The 17,924-nt window shown below is 36.7% G+C and overlaps 1 protein-coding gene across 1 annotated transcript; it reads right to left on the bottom strand.

Annotated features, from left to right (window-relative positions):
- Nucleotides 1-629: 629 nt before the first annotated feature.
- Nucleotides 630-16,435, bottom strand: LOC124454930. The gene is made up of 4 exons (XM_047005683.1): nt 16,225-16,435; nt 15,224-15,343; nt 1,082-1,375; nt 630-898 (listed from the first exon to the last, which is right to left on the bottom strand). Exons 1-4 carry the CDS (start codon nt 16,391-16,393, stop codon nt 630-632), a joined length of 852 nt encoding a protein of 283 aa, XP_046861639.1. The 5' UTR covers nt 16,394-16,435.
- Nucleotides 16,436-17,924: the final 1,489 nt, after the last annotated feature.

The following is a 17,924-nucleotide window of genomic DNA, read 5'->3' as shown; positions in this document are numbered from 1 at the left end:
TCCATCCTGGACCTACCTAAACGGTAAATAGTGTGAGTTTTTCCCATTATTATTGGATTGTCCAATGGCGAGCAAGAAAACAATCTAATTTTACTTTTGAAAACTTAAAATTCATTTATAATACATTGTTGCAAGTAAAAGTTGGTTTATAATTTTACATAGTAAAACAAACAAAATCAAAGCAAAAAAACCCTCGATGAACTCAAGTATTTAGCAAAATGATTCCGTACCACGGTCAGAATGGTGAAATTCCGCGCTTCTACAGCCCATCAGATGGCAGGGAAACGCCAAGATGGGCCGCTGCTGAATGCGAGAAAAACACTTCGTTCACCATTTAAAATAATTGTTTTGAAGTCGAGCTCTGTTTATTCCTAATAACTTTTTTACTAACAAAAAAACGTCGGTCTTCGTCGAGATTTCGTCGTAGAGACATCGCGCTCGGTTATTAAGGGCTAGTAATAATTAATGTTTAAATCTTGGACAAGTTAATTTTTACATTTCTATGTAATAGTAGAGTATTGGTTACACTTATTTCTTTACATGCGACATGGTCGAAGCGATAATCACAACAATGGATATCGTTTTACAATTTGATAAGTCGGTTGTCATTAATGAGTATAATATATTAGTCAGTATGGGCTACAAGATGTGCTGTTTCTTATCGCCTCGTTAAATTTCACACCAGTCCTCAAGAATGTTGGAATGGAAAGTTCGTCGATTTGTTCATTGCAACCAGGTAGACATTGATGGAACTGTATGAACAACTTATCGCTCGTAACTTCCATACGTTTACTATGCACATGAAAACGAGGATGAAGCTTGTTGCAATAACTTCTTTCACAGCTTCTCAAGTTGAATGGGTTCTTTGAAACTTCCGAAAGAAATTCTTTCTTAGTAACTGCAAACACACAAATAATGGGCAAGTTAGCATGCTGAAAATATTTTATGGCATGAAATAAAATAAAAGATAAATTCAACTTTGATGATTATTCATCCACATGTCTCCTAGTGTGGAAAACTTTTCAGACTGAAGTCTAGACATAACTACACTTCAAAAAATCAAAGAAGGAAAATATCTTACTTTCATGAGACGACATGTTTTTGTGAAGATCAAAATTATCTGTTGGATTTTGTGTTTGACATCTGCAAGATGTATGACTATAAACGATATATTTGTAGAACTTGGTTTGGTTTTGCAAATCAGGAACAACAATCTTGATTTCTCGTTGAAACTTTGGCTTCGGCCAGCCTTTAACACATTGCCAAGAATGACTATCAATAACACATCGATATACTTTGATGTAGTAAGGATCTCGGTGTGGAGGAATGTCTGAAAAGTTGGCGCTGTAAATTGAAACCACTTCTTCCTTTGCGTCTAAACAGAGAAATGGTTAATGTAAATAAATGTTCAAACGAAATTTCCTTGATATAAGATGCTAAGAGTAAGTATTTCTACTATCATGAATACACAGTGAATATATTTAATTGAAATCATAAACCCCTTCTTTCACGTATTCTTGTGTTAACTTTTTAGCTTTTGTGTTTAGTGGAAAAATATCTCTACTACTTTACACTGCTTACTGGTTTTTTCAGCTGATCCAAATATTGTAACCTTTTTGTAAATAATGCTTCAGAATTTCCTATACTCATTAATATTGCTACTATTGGAATAAATAATGAATTAGACGAAAACCTTTTGGCTGGCATTAATATCTTATTGACAACAAGAATATCATCACTTATATCAAATGAATGAAGATCCTTACTGCTATAGTCGTTGGCAAGGGGAGGGAGCAACTTTCTCCAATAATAAATTCGGTAAAATATAATGCAGATATCAATTTATTTCACAACATGTTTGAATTTGAAGAGCCATTGCAATTGACAAGAGTCGACTAACGATTATCCAGATGAATCCAGATTTATATGAATTTATTTCACAACATGATTGAATTTGAAGAACAATTGCAATTGACAAGAGTCGACTAACGATTATCCAGATGAATCCAGATTTATATCAATTTATTTCACAACATGATTGAATTTGAAGAGCCATTGCAATTGACAAGAGTCGACTAACGATTATCCAGATGAATCCAGATTTATATCAATTTATTTCGCAACATGTTTAAATTTGAAGAGCCATTGCAATTGACAAGAGTCGACTAACGATTATCCAGATGAATCCAGATTTATATCAATTTATTTCGCAACATGTTTGAATTTGAAGAGCACTTGCAATTGACAAGAGTCGACTAACGAATAAAGTTAATATGAGTAATATAAATCCAAGCCTATCGCATCATCTGACGACTTTTATCTTATCCATCAAATAATCCATGATATTAATTCGTGTAATTTAGGCAACTTAGAATGTGTTATTGAAATCCCATTTAAAGAAGCAAACATTCTTGATTGGTCTCGTCCGGTACTTATCAAGAAAAATAAAAAAGCCCTTTCTATTGTTTCTAAACTTGTATGCCTCGTCTTTCTTCGCCAGATACAATTCCACTAAACAATTTTGTAGGGGAGCATATATTGTCGCACAAAACTGGTGTTATGATGAAGTTGTGCAACAACATGTAAAAATAAGATACTAGAATCAATGATAAAAATTCGCTGTTCATTAAAGACAAAGAGTGTGGGTTGTAATTTATTCTGCAAAATACAATGAAATGTTTGAGCAGTTAAATTACTGGAACAAAGCCCAAAACTACTGAAGAGTGTATAAGGGGTGTTTACATGCTTAATACAGCTTAGCACTTGCATGAAACTACTTGTTGTTTTTCTTCGCACTCATTTTAGCCCATTTAGCCGCTTTATTTGCTTACAAGCTTCAATTTGCCAGAAGACAATATCCATAGCACATGCGTGCTTCGTCATTAATCACAATATCATTCCAGAATGATTAAATGAGGTTAAAACAAATTTCGATCCGGAATGAACTCGATCCGGATCGAGTTGTAGCTCATTCCAGATTTATGTAAACATGCAGTAGGATTTCTTTTAAAGTGGAATGAGTTCATTCCGGATCGAAAGTCATTCCAGATTCATGTAAACATGCGGTAGGATTTCTTTTAAAGTGAAATGAGTTCATTCCGGATCGAAAGTCATTCCGGATTCATGTAAACATGCAGTAGGATTTCTTTTAAAGTGGAATGAGTTCATTCCGGATCGAAACTCATTCCGGATTCATGTAAACATGCAGAAGGATTTCTTTTAAAGTGGAATGAGTTCATTCCGGATCAAAACTCATACTGGATTCAAATATTTATTGTATGCGTCATCAAGGCTGCGTATGATCGTATTTAAATCTATAATCTATCGCCCAACTATAATCACTCAAAAATCCATGTGCACCTGAAGCGCGTGATAGCTATTTATAAATCTCAGTACATCTGATGTGTGAAAACTGCTGTATTTTTTTGTATCTTTTTATTTAATTCACACAAAGTAGTCGAAATCAATCTGTTGTTAGCTGAAAGATATTTAAAGGACACATACAACATAAAATTCGGATTGTTATTTTTGTACTTTACATAAAGGTATAGCTCCAACTAATAGTTCACCAAAGTTTGATACTCAAAGGATAAATATTTTTGAAGATATGGAGGTTTAAAATTGATGCTTTACTGATAACGTATTGAAAATGCCCGACGAGCTAACGACGGCTAACGATTGGAAAAAGGTCGTTGTGACGTAATAGTTGACATTAGCTAAACGCGGTCAATTGCGCGTTTCGTTCAAAATATATTGGTAACTTCATAACAACACGACAATTTAGCATTTAATTGTAAAAACGGTTCTTTAAAAAACTACCAAACGCAGTAAAAGGTTTCTTTTTTTCATTTCCCGAAAACAAGCGCATGCGAGATATTTGATTGAAAAAAATGAGCTGATTTGTTACTCATAGTGTAAAAATTATAGAATAAATTAAAATTTCGAACGAGATAAACTCACTACTTTATGAGTTCTATACATAGAGCATTTGAATAGTATATCGTATAGTTTCCAACAGGATATATTATTGAAATTTTGATCATTTATCTCATCTAGAATGGCAAAGAGTAAAAACTATGTTTAAAGAGAACAGGACTTTTAAAAACGCGGGAATGTAAGCTTCAGCCATATTTGTCTGTTCTTGAAATAAGTTCATAAAGCTACAATCCATTGGTTGAAGACATTTGATGTAATATTATTGAGGTGCACTCATTCTAGGAGGTCTGGAAGCATGTCTGTCAAAATGCTTTTTAAAGTTTGGGTTTACAGAATTCTTAGTTTACGAAAGCCAACCAATAAAAAACTCAAGACTGTCTAGTATGGTGTATCTAGGTTAGCAGGGCCATGGCTAGATTACTAACTTCACGAGGAGTGTTAAAACTAACCTTAACCCTTACCCTAACCCTAACCCTTGCCCTAACCCTAACCCTACTCCCTCCTTAATGTAGAGAAAATCAAAATGTGTTAATTGTAAAAATCAAAATGTTGCCGCTGGCGCACTTCACCTTGAGAAAGCGTCGTTTCTAGCGCACCTCACAGTTAGAGAAGGAGTATACACAAATCTAAGCGCCCCAGCCCTAGCTCGCTTACGTACTTCTTGTAAATATGCTAGCATAATTACAGCGAAGGTCAAACCCAGGACAACGGCAGAAGACCGCTGGCTGTCGGGGTCTATTATTTAGAAGTAGCGTTTAATAGGGTACGTGGTAAGATGAATAGTGAATCCAAAAGAGTACGTATGAAAAGACAAGAGCAAAAATAAAGAAGAAAAAGAGAGAAAAAATTGAATAATATAATAATAAGACAAAGAGAAGAACATCTTAAATTACAAACCAGGCTGCTAATACAAATAGGTACGATACAATTAGAAGAATAATATTTATATATTATATAGAATCGAGATGGATACTGTTAGAGAGATTCTTAATATATAAACAGGGTGTTATAAGTGGAAAAGCTCTAAACTCATTCCTTGAAGCTTTTTAACCACTAGAATCTACATCAAGAAAGCGTACGAATACAGCTCCACCTGAACTTCCTTCGGTATCCTGTAAGCGCAGACCTATTAAGCCTAATGACGTAATAGAAAGTAGACCGCCTGTTATAACAAATTCTGTAGGTAAGGAAGCTACGTATGGAAATATGAGCGAGCCAGCGTTAATACGCTATTACGCACTTCAGTTTCTAAGTGCAATTCCTCCCAAAACTAAAACTCAGACGCCTCCGGCGGCCTGTTCACTCCCTTTGCCAAACGTGAAGTGTTCTTATTCAGTTCTAGATAATAAAGGAAAGCCTTCGGAATCATCTAGCGCTTCGTGTAGCAAATCTTCATTAAACAATCGTTGAATATTCGGGTATTATACTTTCTATAGTGAGTGTGATAATTACTCTAGCAGTTCCCATCTTTTGAACAACTAATGTTGCATCAATAGGTAAGTCTACATCTATAAAATCGCTATAGCTACATTCAAAGTTAATATAACCAACACAATGTGTTTTTGTTTCACTTAAGACAAGTAATTTGCTAGGAGTTTGAAGTACTCGTAGCGTTCCTGCACTTGTAAAACATTTTCCACTTAATGATATTCGGTATAATCCAGCGGTTTCGATGGTGATTGTAGAAGAATCTTCTTCACCTTTTTCACACATCACAGCATTAGTCCAATCTGAACCTCTTTTACCAGTGACTGGAGTACCAACTTGAGTGTACACACCTACTGCAATTTCTAGTCGCTTTTTGTGTTTTTCACGTCTTCTATGATGTTTTACACGACGGGCGTGGTAGTTTTTGCCGGACTTAGCAAAGCTTTGAAAGCCTCACGCGTAGGTTTATCTACGTCTGAATAGTTCCAAGAAGATATGACTATTTTTTCAGCCTAGAATTATCTTCTAGTTGGAATTTTTTAAAATTTTTCTCTCTATTTTGTCGTAAGTATAATTCTACTGCTCGGCGAAAGAGATCGTTTGTTGATTCAAATTCATGAACCGAAGTTTCAGCTGCGTTAGACATTTTAATGTTTGTGTGACAAGACACAACTGAAGTGATAAACACTATAAATATAAAGTGAAAATTTATTGTTTTCGAATTGAGAAAACTCTAAATAGTGTACCTCATATCTTCGCGTCTAGTTAGGGGGTATTGTACTAACATATGACATCAATTTGTTAGTGTTATCATGTACGAAACTAACATAAGCCCCCCAACTTTGTTCAAATACAGTAGATCTAATGTTGAACCACTCGTTTTGAGACCGTTCAAACCAAATGTTTAATAATCCTATTGTATTATTTTCGAGTGTTTTTCCAGTAGGAAACGTTACTAAAGTTACATTTACTCCGCTCATATCTGGGGGGTAAAATCCATTAGGAGAGTTCAAAACAGGTTAATCTCCTTGGTCTCCTTTAAGCCAATCAGCTCCTGCCTGTCCTTGAGGTCCTTGACGTTCTGAAGGCCCCTGAGGCCCTGTGGCTCCAGTATCTCCTTTAGGCCCTTGAGGGCCTCCTCGAGGTCACGCGGCCCCTGTAGACCCCGGCTCTCCTCTTGGACATGTTAGACCTCTAATGCCTTGTTGCCCTTGAGGTCCTTGAGGTCCCTGAGGTCCTGGAGGTCGTTAAGGCCCTTGAGCTCCTGTGGCCCCGGGCGCATTATCGCTTCCATTGGTCCCATCAGTTCTGTCATCTCCTCTAAGACCCTCATCACCTTTCTCTCCTTTTGGTCCTCGAAGACCCGTATCTCTATGAGCCCCTGTAGCTCCTGTATCACCTTTTTCTCCCTTTGGTCTTCTAGTACCCGTATCTCCTAGAGCCCCCTCAGCTCCTGTGTTACTTTTATCTCCCTTAAATCCTGAGGGCTTTATACATATACGTTCTTACCTTATTAAAATGAGAGTCACATGACTTCTCGCGAGGATCTATAGACGATTTTCTGTATCACGTGACTCTTCATCCGATTCCTCTGTATCACTTGAAACAGGCGATGGCAGGGTAAAATGCAGTAATTTATCTTGAGATTGTGAATCAATAGATGCTAGCACCGACTGTGTTTCAGGTAGATTATAATTTTTCTTTACACCATATAGGTCGTCCATTTTTTTGTCCTATTATATAGTAAGATAAAAAACATTTATCTACCTTCATCTTTCTTGAGATTGAATTTCAAGTATGTTTAGGTCAGTTGCATCTATGGAAGAGCGCGAAAAATTAGTCCAAGAGTTTGTAAAAAACCGCGCGGAACTCAAGCGGTGCCAAGTCGATTTCAAAGTGTCTCGACAGCACGAAGGAGAATTCTTTGAAAGGGCGTCTGAACCAATTGTTAATGCTGAAAAATCTGTAGCAGAAGCTATTAAAAAAAACCAACACGAAGAAATTGAACGGTTGCAAGAAGTCGCTCAAGCTGTTAAGGAGACTCAACAGCAGCTTGCCCAACGGCTAGATGATCTAGTCATTTTAACAAAAGACAAACCATCTTGGAAGGCTATAGAGAATTCAAATTTGCTTGATCGGTTGGAGGCTGGTGAGTATATAAACCACGTAGATTTTGAAACTCTTGGGAAATCTATTGGCCCGTCTACAAGAAGAACCGCTTCTCCAGCTAACCGAGAGCTATGTAAGAAAACCTCGAACGTTACAATGTTTTAAAAGAAAAAAGAAGTCGCCCCAAACGACTCTTTAAGACAACACGAACAGGAACTGGAGTGCACTATTATAATAGCCGATCAGAGCTTATCGACCGCCTTCACCTTTCCTGCAAGTCTGTAGAGGCTGGTAATGACTCTCGTGAGTTGAAAAACGATATTGAAGCGATTTTAACAAAACTGCTAGACGAAAGTGCGATATCGAAAAGTTATTAGCGAGAAATTAGAAATAAATACGTGCGTTAAAAATTTTCTTCTTATATATATTATACAGAGCTATTGTTCATTGTCGATATAACCATAATGGCTGGAGTATTAGAAGACGAAATTAGCATTGAGATAGACTCAACAAGAGCCATTGCGGCGCACGATGGAGAAGCGAATGACTTTCAAATTGTCTTTAGGCCACCTATACCTTTAGAGGTTAACAAAAAATATCAAGTGGCTCTTACTGAAGCTAGTTTGTGCAATTCGTGAAAAAATGTCATTACAAAAAACAATCAACTTGAGTTTGAGATTAGAAATGGAAACTATGGTGATACTGATGGTGCATAGAGAGGAGAGCTTAAACAGACTCCAATTCAACGGCAAAAAATCACAATACCCCCAGGCGCTTACAACATTCCCGATATCAATCAAGCTATTGAAAATGCTATGGAAGCATTGTGGGTGAAGTTCGCACATTAAGATGAAACCGCAAGACGTGATCCACCCTTTGTGCTCTCAGTAAATATTCCCACATCTAAATCTGAGATTACTATTAAAGGTGACCTTGTAGTTTCCTTTGACACAGATAACAGCATGGGCCCTATTCTTGGGTTTGCTGTTGGTGGAGATGATATTACTAGAGGAAAGACTTTAAGTCAGAATCGAATTAACATTACAGATGTACAGAAGATCCATATTCACTGCTCCCTTGTTAATTCAAGTATAGTAAACGGGAAACCTAGTGATGTTATTAAATCTTTTACTCCAAACCGAGGACCAGGACGTTTGTTGGAAATAAGTCCTAGTCCACCGACCTACTTACCACTCATAAAAACTAGCCTTATTATTAAAGTGAGAATGGAAATCACTGATCAGTCAGGAAATATGATTGATTTAAATGGGGAGCAAGTAACTTACACTTTAAACATCCGTCCAAAAATGTGATCATACACGCTCATAAGCGGATTCCGATTCGGAAGCTGTTCCCATAAGGGCTTATTTTCTATATATAATATACTAGGCAAAATGATATTTCCTATGATTAGACGTGGTATAGTTCGTCGAAAAATTGTCGGGGGGTTATTGATTGGAAACCTCGTGGGCCTTGCTGGTAAGGCAAAGTGTGCGCTATTCAGTGCAGGGAAGTCCGCAGCTACAGCCTTAGGATCTCGCGTTTGTAAGTTTGCTCCAAAAATTAAGAATGTGGCCGTGGCGGCTGGTAAAAAAGCAATTCGTGACACGGCTACAGCAGCCAAAGAGGCTGTTATATCGACTGCAAATGAGCAGTTCTCGCCTGAAAACGTAAGCAGTCTTGTTGCCGATCTCGCCCACGGAGACGTTAAAGGAGTGGCAAGAAAAGCTAAATCACGTGCATCTGCATTGGCTCGTGCTGGGGCTGAAGCTGGTATTAGTACTGCAAAAACGCGCGCAAAAAGTTCTCGCACTGCTTTTTAAAGAAAGAAGCTAGATCTAAACTTAAAGAGCTGGTTGGGACTTCTGAAGCTAGAAAAGCTCTAGTATCGCACGCTGAAAGCCTTGCTAAGCAGCAGCTGACTTCTCGAGACTTACGTATTCTAAGCAACCTCGTGTCAGGTAACGGCATAATGTATGCCTAAATATCACATCAGACTAAATATCAGAAATAATAATTAAACTACATCGGTCTGATGATCGGCAAACGCAAAGTTTTCATAATATATATATACTGTACGAACAACAAACTATCATAACAATGGCTACGGACATGATATTCCCAGCACTTCGACTCTTTGACGAGCCCATCGTTGACCACTCTGTTGAGCGTCTGCAGTACAAAAGAGTTCTTCCCCGCGATCCAAATTTCGATAATAAGAATATCAATATCGACACTGAGAACGTTTACCAGCTTATATGGCTTCACAGAGCCGTTCTTGAAGTTCGAGGTCGCATGGTAAAGAACGATGGCACCAATTATGATGCAGCCGACAATGTCGCTCTGGCAAATGGTGGCTGGAGCCTGTTTAAGACGGTCCAGTTCCAGGTTAATAACAAGACCGTTGAAGAAATAAGTCAGTATGCTTCAACTGTCAACATGATCATGCGGCTTGTAACTTATTCGGATGATTCGTCCAGGAGCACCGCCACGAGTGCTTTCTGGTACCGCGACAGTAGAGCTACCAGTGGGGCAGTTTCTAATAAGCATGTAAACAGAACTAACGCTCAGTTGCTTCCTGCTGCTATTGTAGGTAACGGCGTCGCTTTGAATGGCGGCATCTTATGCTCTTTCAACAAATCCTGCTGGCGAAGCCGTAAAGGCAACGCTCACAGAAGTGCAGCTGATGGTGGCCACTCTGGTTGACAAGGCGCTTGAAGCTCTTGATCCAAGTGTAGTGGTGTTTCTCAGGATTTTTCGAATCCGAGACAAGGAAGAGATTCACAGTCTTGCGAGCTCTCTCTACTTTGCTTAGACTGCAAGGAAAGACGCAGCCTTCCCACCCGTACACGTTGATAGCAAGGTCGTTCTCACGCTCTACTTGTTCGAGCTAGGAGAGTGGTGTGGGTGCGCTCAGTCCCACGAAGTCAAGGCCGTCTTCAGTGGGATACTTGCCCGGCCGTTGCGGGTCTTTAGCAGCAGGAAAAAGCGCAGTCCTTAGAGACCAGCGGAGGCAGTCGTCGTCTTTGTTTTTCAAGTTGACGATTGCCTTCTTATTCTTTACCGCGGTGGGGAGAGGAAGGTATGTGCCTCCGCGTAAAGGCTGATAGTGAGCGATGTCAAGCCAGAGAGTTTTGATACGATCCACTATCCACCCAGACCCTTCACGAGTGAACTTTTCCAATCTCTCCAGGATTGTTGAGAAGGCTTCATGTAGGGCTTGCGGAATCTCATGCACCTGTAGCAGCGTGATCTGATTTGTCCGGAACACTAGTGCTTGAAGCACTTCAGTACCATTTGATTCATCGTTCCGAAGCTCAACCTCTACAGCCAACTGGAACTTAAATCCTCGTAAAGCTAATGGCTCCTCAACGAGTTTGCGTTTGATGCAGATTTGGGCGTTTTTGAGGATAGCCATCACGTTGCGTTCGGAGGGGTGCCCCTTTGGCACCTGCATTTTCCAGGCTCTCAGATGATAGCTGAAAGCCTTCGTTTCATCCCACTTCAATTCCGTATGTGGTAGGGGAGTAGCCCTTGTGGGGCGTCGTGGCTTAAATTCAGCCAGAAGCTCATTGATGTATGCGTTCATCTCATCATCAATAGGCTTGGCGTGCCTGCGCTTTGGCGGTTTTGGGATAGGCGGAGTGACATTTCTTAGAGTGGGTGTCGGGTCAGTGGGCGGTTGAAGAGACTTAAGAGAGGCGTTCAACGCGTGTCCGCTGATTACACCTTGGTCATATAGTTGCAGAAGTTTCTCGACAGTATTCATCTCAAGTGTCGCAAATTTTAGTGCTATATCTTACGCGAGATAATTCTCTAAATCGAAATTAATTCGGCGAGTACTCTAGCAAATCTCTTTCTTGCTTGTTGCTGTTTATAATCGAGCTTATGGTGCACCCTATCGGCACCGCAGGCTCGCAAAGGATAGTTTCTGCCTGTGTTCCGACGCCACAGTTCCGATATGGTTGTGGAAGTCGCCCGCCTTCCCTTAATCGCTTCATATGAAAACCACAGTATTCATCTATGGACCTTCGCCCACATGTGTAGAGCTTTCTGGGTAGAAACCACGCACACTTGTTCTTGCCCTGCCTCATGCCTGTCGAACGTTTGGATTACTCTATGAGAGTATATCTCTCTAAATAATAGACCTCGACGGCCGGCCGGGCAGGTGCGGGGTGGGCCGGCCGTCTTTGGCTCCTGCCGTCGTCCTGGGTTTGACCTTCGCTGTAATTATGCTAGCATAATTACAAGAAGTACGTAAGCGAGCTAAGGCTGGGGCGCTTAGATTTGTGTATACTCCTTCTCAAACTGTGAGGTGCGCTAGAAACGACGCTTTATCAAGGTGAAGTGCGCCAGCGGCAACGCTCTGTATACTACTGTAATAGCAAAACTGGACTCCGAACAGCAATCGAGTTACGTTTTGTAGGATAATCGGATTACATTGGGTAAATCTAAACGGCGTAATAATACGATGATTTATAAAATCTGTCGCTTAAATGCGAATTTTGAGTACGTCAACAAATGCATTTCATGTGTTTTTTTTTAGTGTTTTTAATTAAAAAATAGACTCAATAAACTGAATATACTAAGAAAATATATGTTTAATGTCTGAATTTCATAATTTTTTGTCGAATTCTGACCGTTTCCAGTGCCACATTGGATACCCCATGGATACGGAAAAAATATTTTCACAAGGTCTGCAACTTAATGTTGAGACTAAAATTGGATGCTTTTCAGCAAAATTCGCTTTGTCTGGACAGTAAAATGCACTCTTGCAACGATAACTTTCATCTGAATACACCTTGCTAACTCGTTAAACAATTTACATCGCTTTCAAATCAATTTTATAAAATTTGCATTTCCCTTCGTAAACAAATACATTGCGAAAAAATATGTTGAGACTAAAATTGGATTTTCTACAAACTTTGCTTTGTCTGGATGGTAAAACTCACTCTGGCTATGATAAATATCATCTTAAGACATTTTGCCTACTAGTTCAACAATTTACATCGCTTTTAAATCATACTTAAAAATTTACATTTCAATTCGTAAGCAAAAACATTGCAAAAAAATATCATTTGTGCCCACAGGCAGATATGCGTAAAAATCTACCCGCTCAAGCAGCCAATCAAATTGCTGGAAAACAAAAATATATCGCTTTGGACCGCTAAATAAAAATAAATGTATATTATTTACCGCAGCTTTTAAGACGTTGTGAAAATACTTTTCCGTTAAAACCGACCTAAACGGTAAATAACATATTTTTTTTATTTTTATCTTAAAGAAATTTGCGTTGTAAAATAGCCGACACAGCTTGATATTGAAAAAAAATTGGATTTTTTCTTACAAATTTTTCTTCCTTAGTACAGTAAATTACACTTTTGCTATGATGACTTTCATCTGAATACACTGTGCTTTATCGCTGAACAATTTACATCGCTTTTAAATCAATTTTAGAAATTTAAATTTCACTTTGCAACCAACTTATTAATGAAAATATCACTTTTGGATCATAATTTAGGTATCGTAAAAAGATGCCTGGTTCTGCAGCCAATCAGATTGCGGGAAATCAAAAAATATCGCTTCGTTTGCATAAATGAAAAAACGAATTGAAATATTTTCGTGAAATTTAGTAAAAATTCTATTAGGCTCTTAATTTCATACATGAACATCGTAAGAAAAAATTTAAGTTCACTTTTGTATAAACTTTTCCTATTTTTTGTTCATATAATAACGTTCGCAATATGCCACACTACGACCTTGAAAAAAAAATACAAAGAAAAATTTTTACGATGAACTTTAGAACTTCAACATGCTTCATTTGCCGATAAAATGTAGCCCACTACCTTAGATAGAGTAGTTAAGTTCTTCGCTTCGGTCTTTTGTCTATATTTTGCAAGAATCTCTCTTATAAGTTTTGATAGTAAAACATTTGTCATAGAGCATTTATAAAAACTTACAATAGAAAATAATCTTCGAACAAAAATCCCATGTACGTCTTCTGCAATCGTAATCGCCTGGGATATTATAGCATGGGTAACAAAGGCGACAAATAGAATACTTGTATTCGTTTGTATCAAATGCCTGTTTTTTAAAGGCTTATCCCTAACCACGCACAGAATGAAGTTTCAAAATCCCCTCGCAAATTTTCATGGCGTAGCTATAATTTGAAATATTTTGGCAAAAAACAAGCCATTGTTGAATACATTAAATTGCCATTACTTTATAGGAGCGTGATTTCTGTGTTGCAATCATTGAGTATGAGTGTGATTGAAGTTTTAGAATACGGGCAAAATTCAGTAAATTCACAGAAAAATACTCATTCATCATATATCATTCACCATTTGTATCATATATCACCTTATATACATCAAAAATGTTGAGACTACTATTACAAAAAAATTCTTAGAATCACTTGACCAACATTTTTTGATGTCAGGGTCAGGCAGACTTTATAAAGTTTTTGTAAATTCCACTGACGGGTAGCTAATATAATCAAAACTAATATTACTATGGACAATATTGTTTCCTTTACATTGATGTCAAACTGATTGCCTACTTGATGGTAAATGATAAACTAAAAGATTTTTATATTAAACGGGAATCTCAGGGAGGTAGTAGATCAGAGATGATCTCCCCCACAGATGATTTTCGTCAGAAATTATAAGGAAATGTAACAACAACTAATTGTTCTTAAATTCAGGGGAAAATGCTGCAATAAGAGTAATTCAATTGAAAATTCAATACTAAACTTACTATATCTCCAGTCTACTTTCTTTTTATATGCTTGCTGTTGTCATTGTTGATTGATTGATAAACTTTATTTAAAAAGATTTATTATCCTTTTCAGCAATAGCTACATGAAAAATAGCAATTGCACTTTTGCACTACACATAATTTTTTTACCATATGTGTTAACTCAAATGACAGATGACATATTTTAAACCAACAACCTAAGAATATTATAAACAATGACGTGGCCTTTAGTTAAGAAATAAAAGTTGTTTAATGTATTTGCACAGGCTTATGCCATCCCCGAGGAGACCTTGGGAAGTTAGAGTTTGAGAGCTGATCGAGAATTTGAAAGTTCTCACAAAACGTCTCTAAGGTTTGCATAAGCCAGTGCAAACACGTAAACATCATTTATTTCTTTTATAAAGCAATGAGGTGCACTTATTCTAGGAGGTCTGGAACTGGAAGCATGTCTGTCAAAATGCTTTTTAAAGTTTGTTATTACAGAATTCTTAGTTTAGGAAAGCCAAACAATGATAAACTCAAGACTGTCTAATCTGGTGTATCTAGGTTAGCAGGGCCATGGCTAGATTACTAACTTCAGGAGGAGTGTTAAACTTAACCTTAACCCTTACCCTAACCCTAGCCCTACCCCCTCCTTAATGTAGAGAAACTCAAAATGTGTTAATGTTAACATATGCTATTGTCATTTAGAGAACCATACACTTTCAATGTTGTGTGCTGAGACAGTTTTAAGTATATTGAAGCTTTTCATAAATTTATTACTGATTTCCTGCTTGATTGTATTGGTAATAATGAACTTGCATGTGTGGCTGTGAGCCTTATTTTTGTGGTTACATGTAAAATGTAGATGCAGCAAATTCCTTGCACATAAGCAACAGCACAAAGAACAGCTCAGGATTCTCAACAAAGAAAAAAGTTTTAAAACTGCACAGAGATGCTCTTTATTCATGATCGGTGATAAAAAATCTTGATAAAGACAGTAATAAATCCATACCTCTCCTGCACGAGTTACATTCTCCAAAGTATCCTTCCATACACGTGCAGTTCAATGCTCCATTAATTTTACGATAGTATGTGTTGGATCCACACAAAGGAAAGTGAAAAGTGCTTGTCGCTATATCGATCAATAAAATTAAAAATAAAATTAACCAGGGATTTTATACGAAACATATTCTTCCTCAAAGAACACAATTTGTCACTCAGTATCCACGTTGATGTACCCAGCAAGCAAGTTTGTTATGCAATGTTGGTAATTTTGGTGTTCGCGCATTTCGTAAAAACAAAATAAATGTTGAAAATTTACAGAGTATGAACAAATTTGCTGGCTGTTTGGGACACTACAAGGGATATACTAAAGAAGTTAGATAATTGAAAAATGTTTAGAAAATTATCAATTCATCAGTAGTTCTCACAAAATGTGTCAAAGCTCATATATTTTGGCATGGCTTTGCCTTGTTTATTTAAAGTAAAATGAATGAAAAACTAATCTCAAAAACCATGTGAGTACTTCGTAATGGCCTCAATTTGAACAGCATGCACAAAGAAAATGAAAAGTTTCAAATCTAGTTTAATCCAAAGATGTAAAAGTTTAAACTCTGTTTTGCAATATACTGAAATTTTAAGAAATTTGATAAATCTTAAGCTCACTGCACAACATGCTCAATTTGGACGTTTTTCAATCTAATTTCATGATTTTTTTTATTTAAGACTGATTTCAAGCCCAAGTGATTGTTTAAATGATGTAAGAAACAATAAAGACTTAAATTTAACACCCAAGAAGTTTGATAAGAATAGACAAACGGCAAAATGTCCAAATTAGACACTTTGCACTTTGAACTTAATGTTCATCAAATTTTTATAATTTTGGAAGGAAGAACAACCGTTTACTAAGGCAATGTAACTTTGAACTTTTAACGTCTTTCTATTTTATGAACATTAGCGTGGGAGTTTTGCAAGTCTTAGATTATTATGTCAAATAAGTAAATATTTAACTACCGTTTTTGTCAGGAGTGATACTGTGTATTGCTACAGCCAAATCAAGATAAGCGTTGTTTACAGGAAGAAAATATTTACGTCTCGTACGTTGATCTGTTGTGTTATGGACACTAACGACACTACGTCCAACACTAGTCATGATATAAATGAAATCCCCAAATACTGCCATGGGACCTCCTGAAGTTCCAAAATCAATTACATTTTGGGAGTAGTAAACATAGAAAAATATTTCCGTTTGAAACTCGCCAATAAATCTTCTCTTTAGCCAAGTCAAGCGTTAGATCATGTGCTATTGACTGAAGTGAAACTGAAAGAATATGATGTTTATTTGCAGTCATGCTCCATAGCCATAAGAAAAGTTCTGTACTTTCTGCCAAGAATAGATACCTTAATAAAAGTATTTGTTTTGTACATTAGTTTTCTCTATACGTACTGAAATACATAAACAATTGGCAAGCTAATATATGCAAGAAAGGAAAGATAGAATACTTTTTTAGTTTAGACAAAGATGTTGTCAAAGTGTTCAGAACTACCTTCATATATAGACGGTTTAATGGAACATATTCATAAAATTTGATAATTTAGCAACATAAAGCTATTGTAACTAACAGGAAAAGATCACCTTTATCATTTGAAATCTCCCTTTTAAAAACCGAACTAAAATATATGAAGTAATTAAACATTGCATGAGGTTCAGAACATAATAATAAATGTAATATGTTATTTTTATTCACATAACTTCTATAATGATTGGTATTGTTTGCGATTATTGTCGGAATGAGTAATGCTGTAGTTTGGAGTGGCTGCTGAATGAATTGTGTTGGTAATTGATAATGCTGAAAATTAGCTGATGCGTGGAATTTTTGTTCGAATTGAAAATTTGGTGTTGGTAAATGTTATGCACCATTTCATGTAGATATAAAATTAAGAAAGCTTTGTCATTTCAATTTTAAGCTTTCTTAATTTTCAGTTTCATCTTGCATGAAAATTAGCAGCTCCTTGGATGGATCATCATCCACAAATGTTTTAAAAGAGCTATAGCTTCAAAACATTGTCTTTTGTTGATACTTTTTCTGTTTGTTTGGACAAACGATTTTTTATAACTATCTTAACCTTCTCTTTTTAATTGTCAAATTTTTTCATTGTTTCTCTGAAAAATCAGAAGAAGATTGACACTGGAGATAACGCTATTGGTATCATTTAAAAATGATGACTCTATCGCCATGTCATGTTCGTGTTTTTTAGAATCTTTGGATTGGACAAGCTGCAAAAACTGCTTGAACACTATGGCCTTTACTTTATCCAAAATGTTTGATGCAACTGGCAGTTTTGATTATCATCGCAGCATATTTGCATTCTCATATACATTTCTTAAATGTATTACGCATTTGAGTAACAGTAAAGTCCATGTGTTCTTGTCGTTCATTGCTACTTGCCCTGAACTCTTTAAAAACTTTCTCGTATATATTACCGTTCTTTTGGCTTTTTGCGTTCGTGAAACTTAACTTTTCTTGTAATATGATAACAATTAAAGCCTTACATAGAGTTTTAATTAGAGCTATAGAAATAGACCAAAAGCTGTAAAATTGAATTTATACTGACGTTTCGTCCTTACTCAAGACATATTCAGGCAAGTAATAATTTATAATGAGATTTTAAGACAAGATATTGTATTTACAAAAGGTGTTGAATTACGACTA

This window comes from Xenia sp. Carnegie-2017, unplaced genomic scaffold (assembly GCF_021976095.1).
Source record: "Xenia sp. Carnegie-2017 unplaced genomic scaffold, XeniaSp_v1 HiC_scaffold_3, whole genome shotgun sequence".
Classification (NCBI taxonomy): Eukaryota; Metazoa; Cnidaria; class Anthozoa; order Malacalcyonacea; family Xeniidae; genus Xenia; species Xenia sp. Carnegie-2017.
Note: the sequence above shows the minus strand (reverse complement) of the source record. Positions and strands in the feature narration are given on the sequence as shown.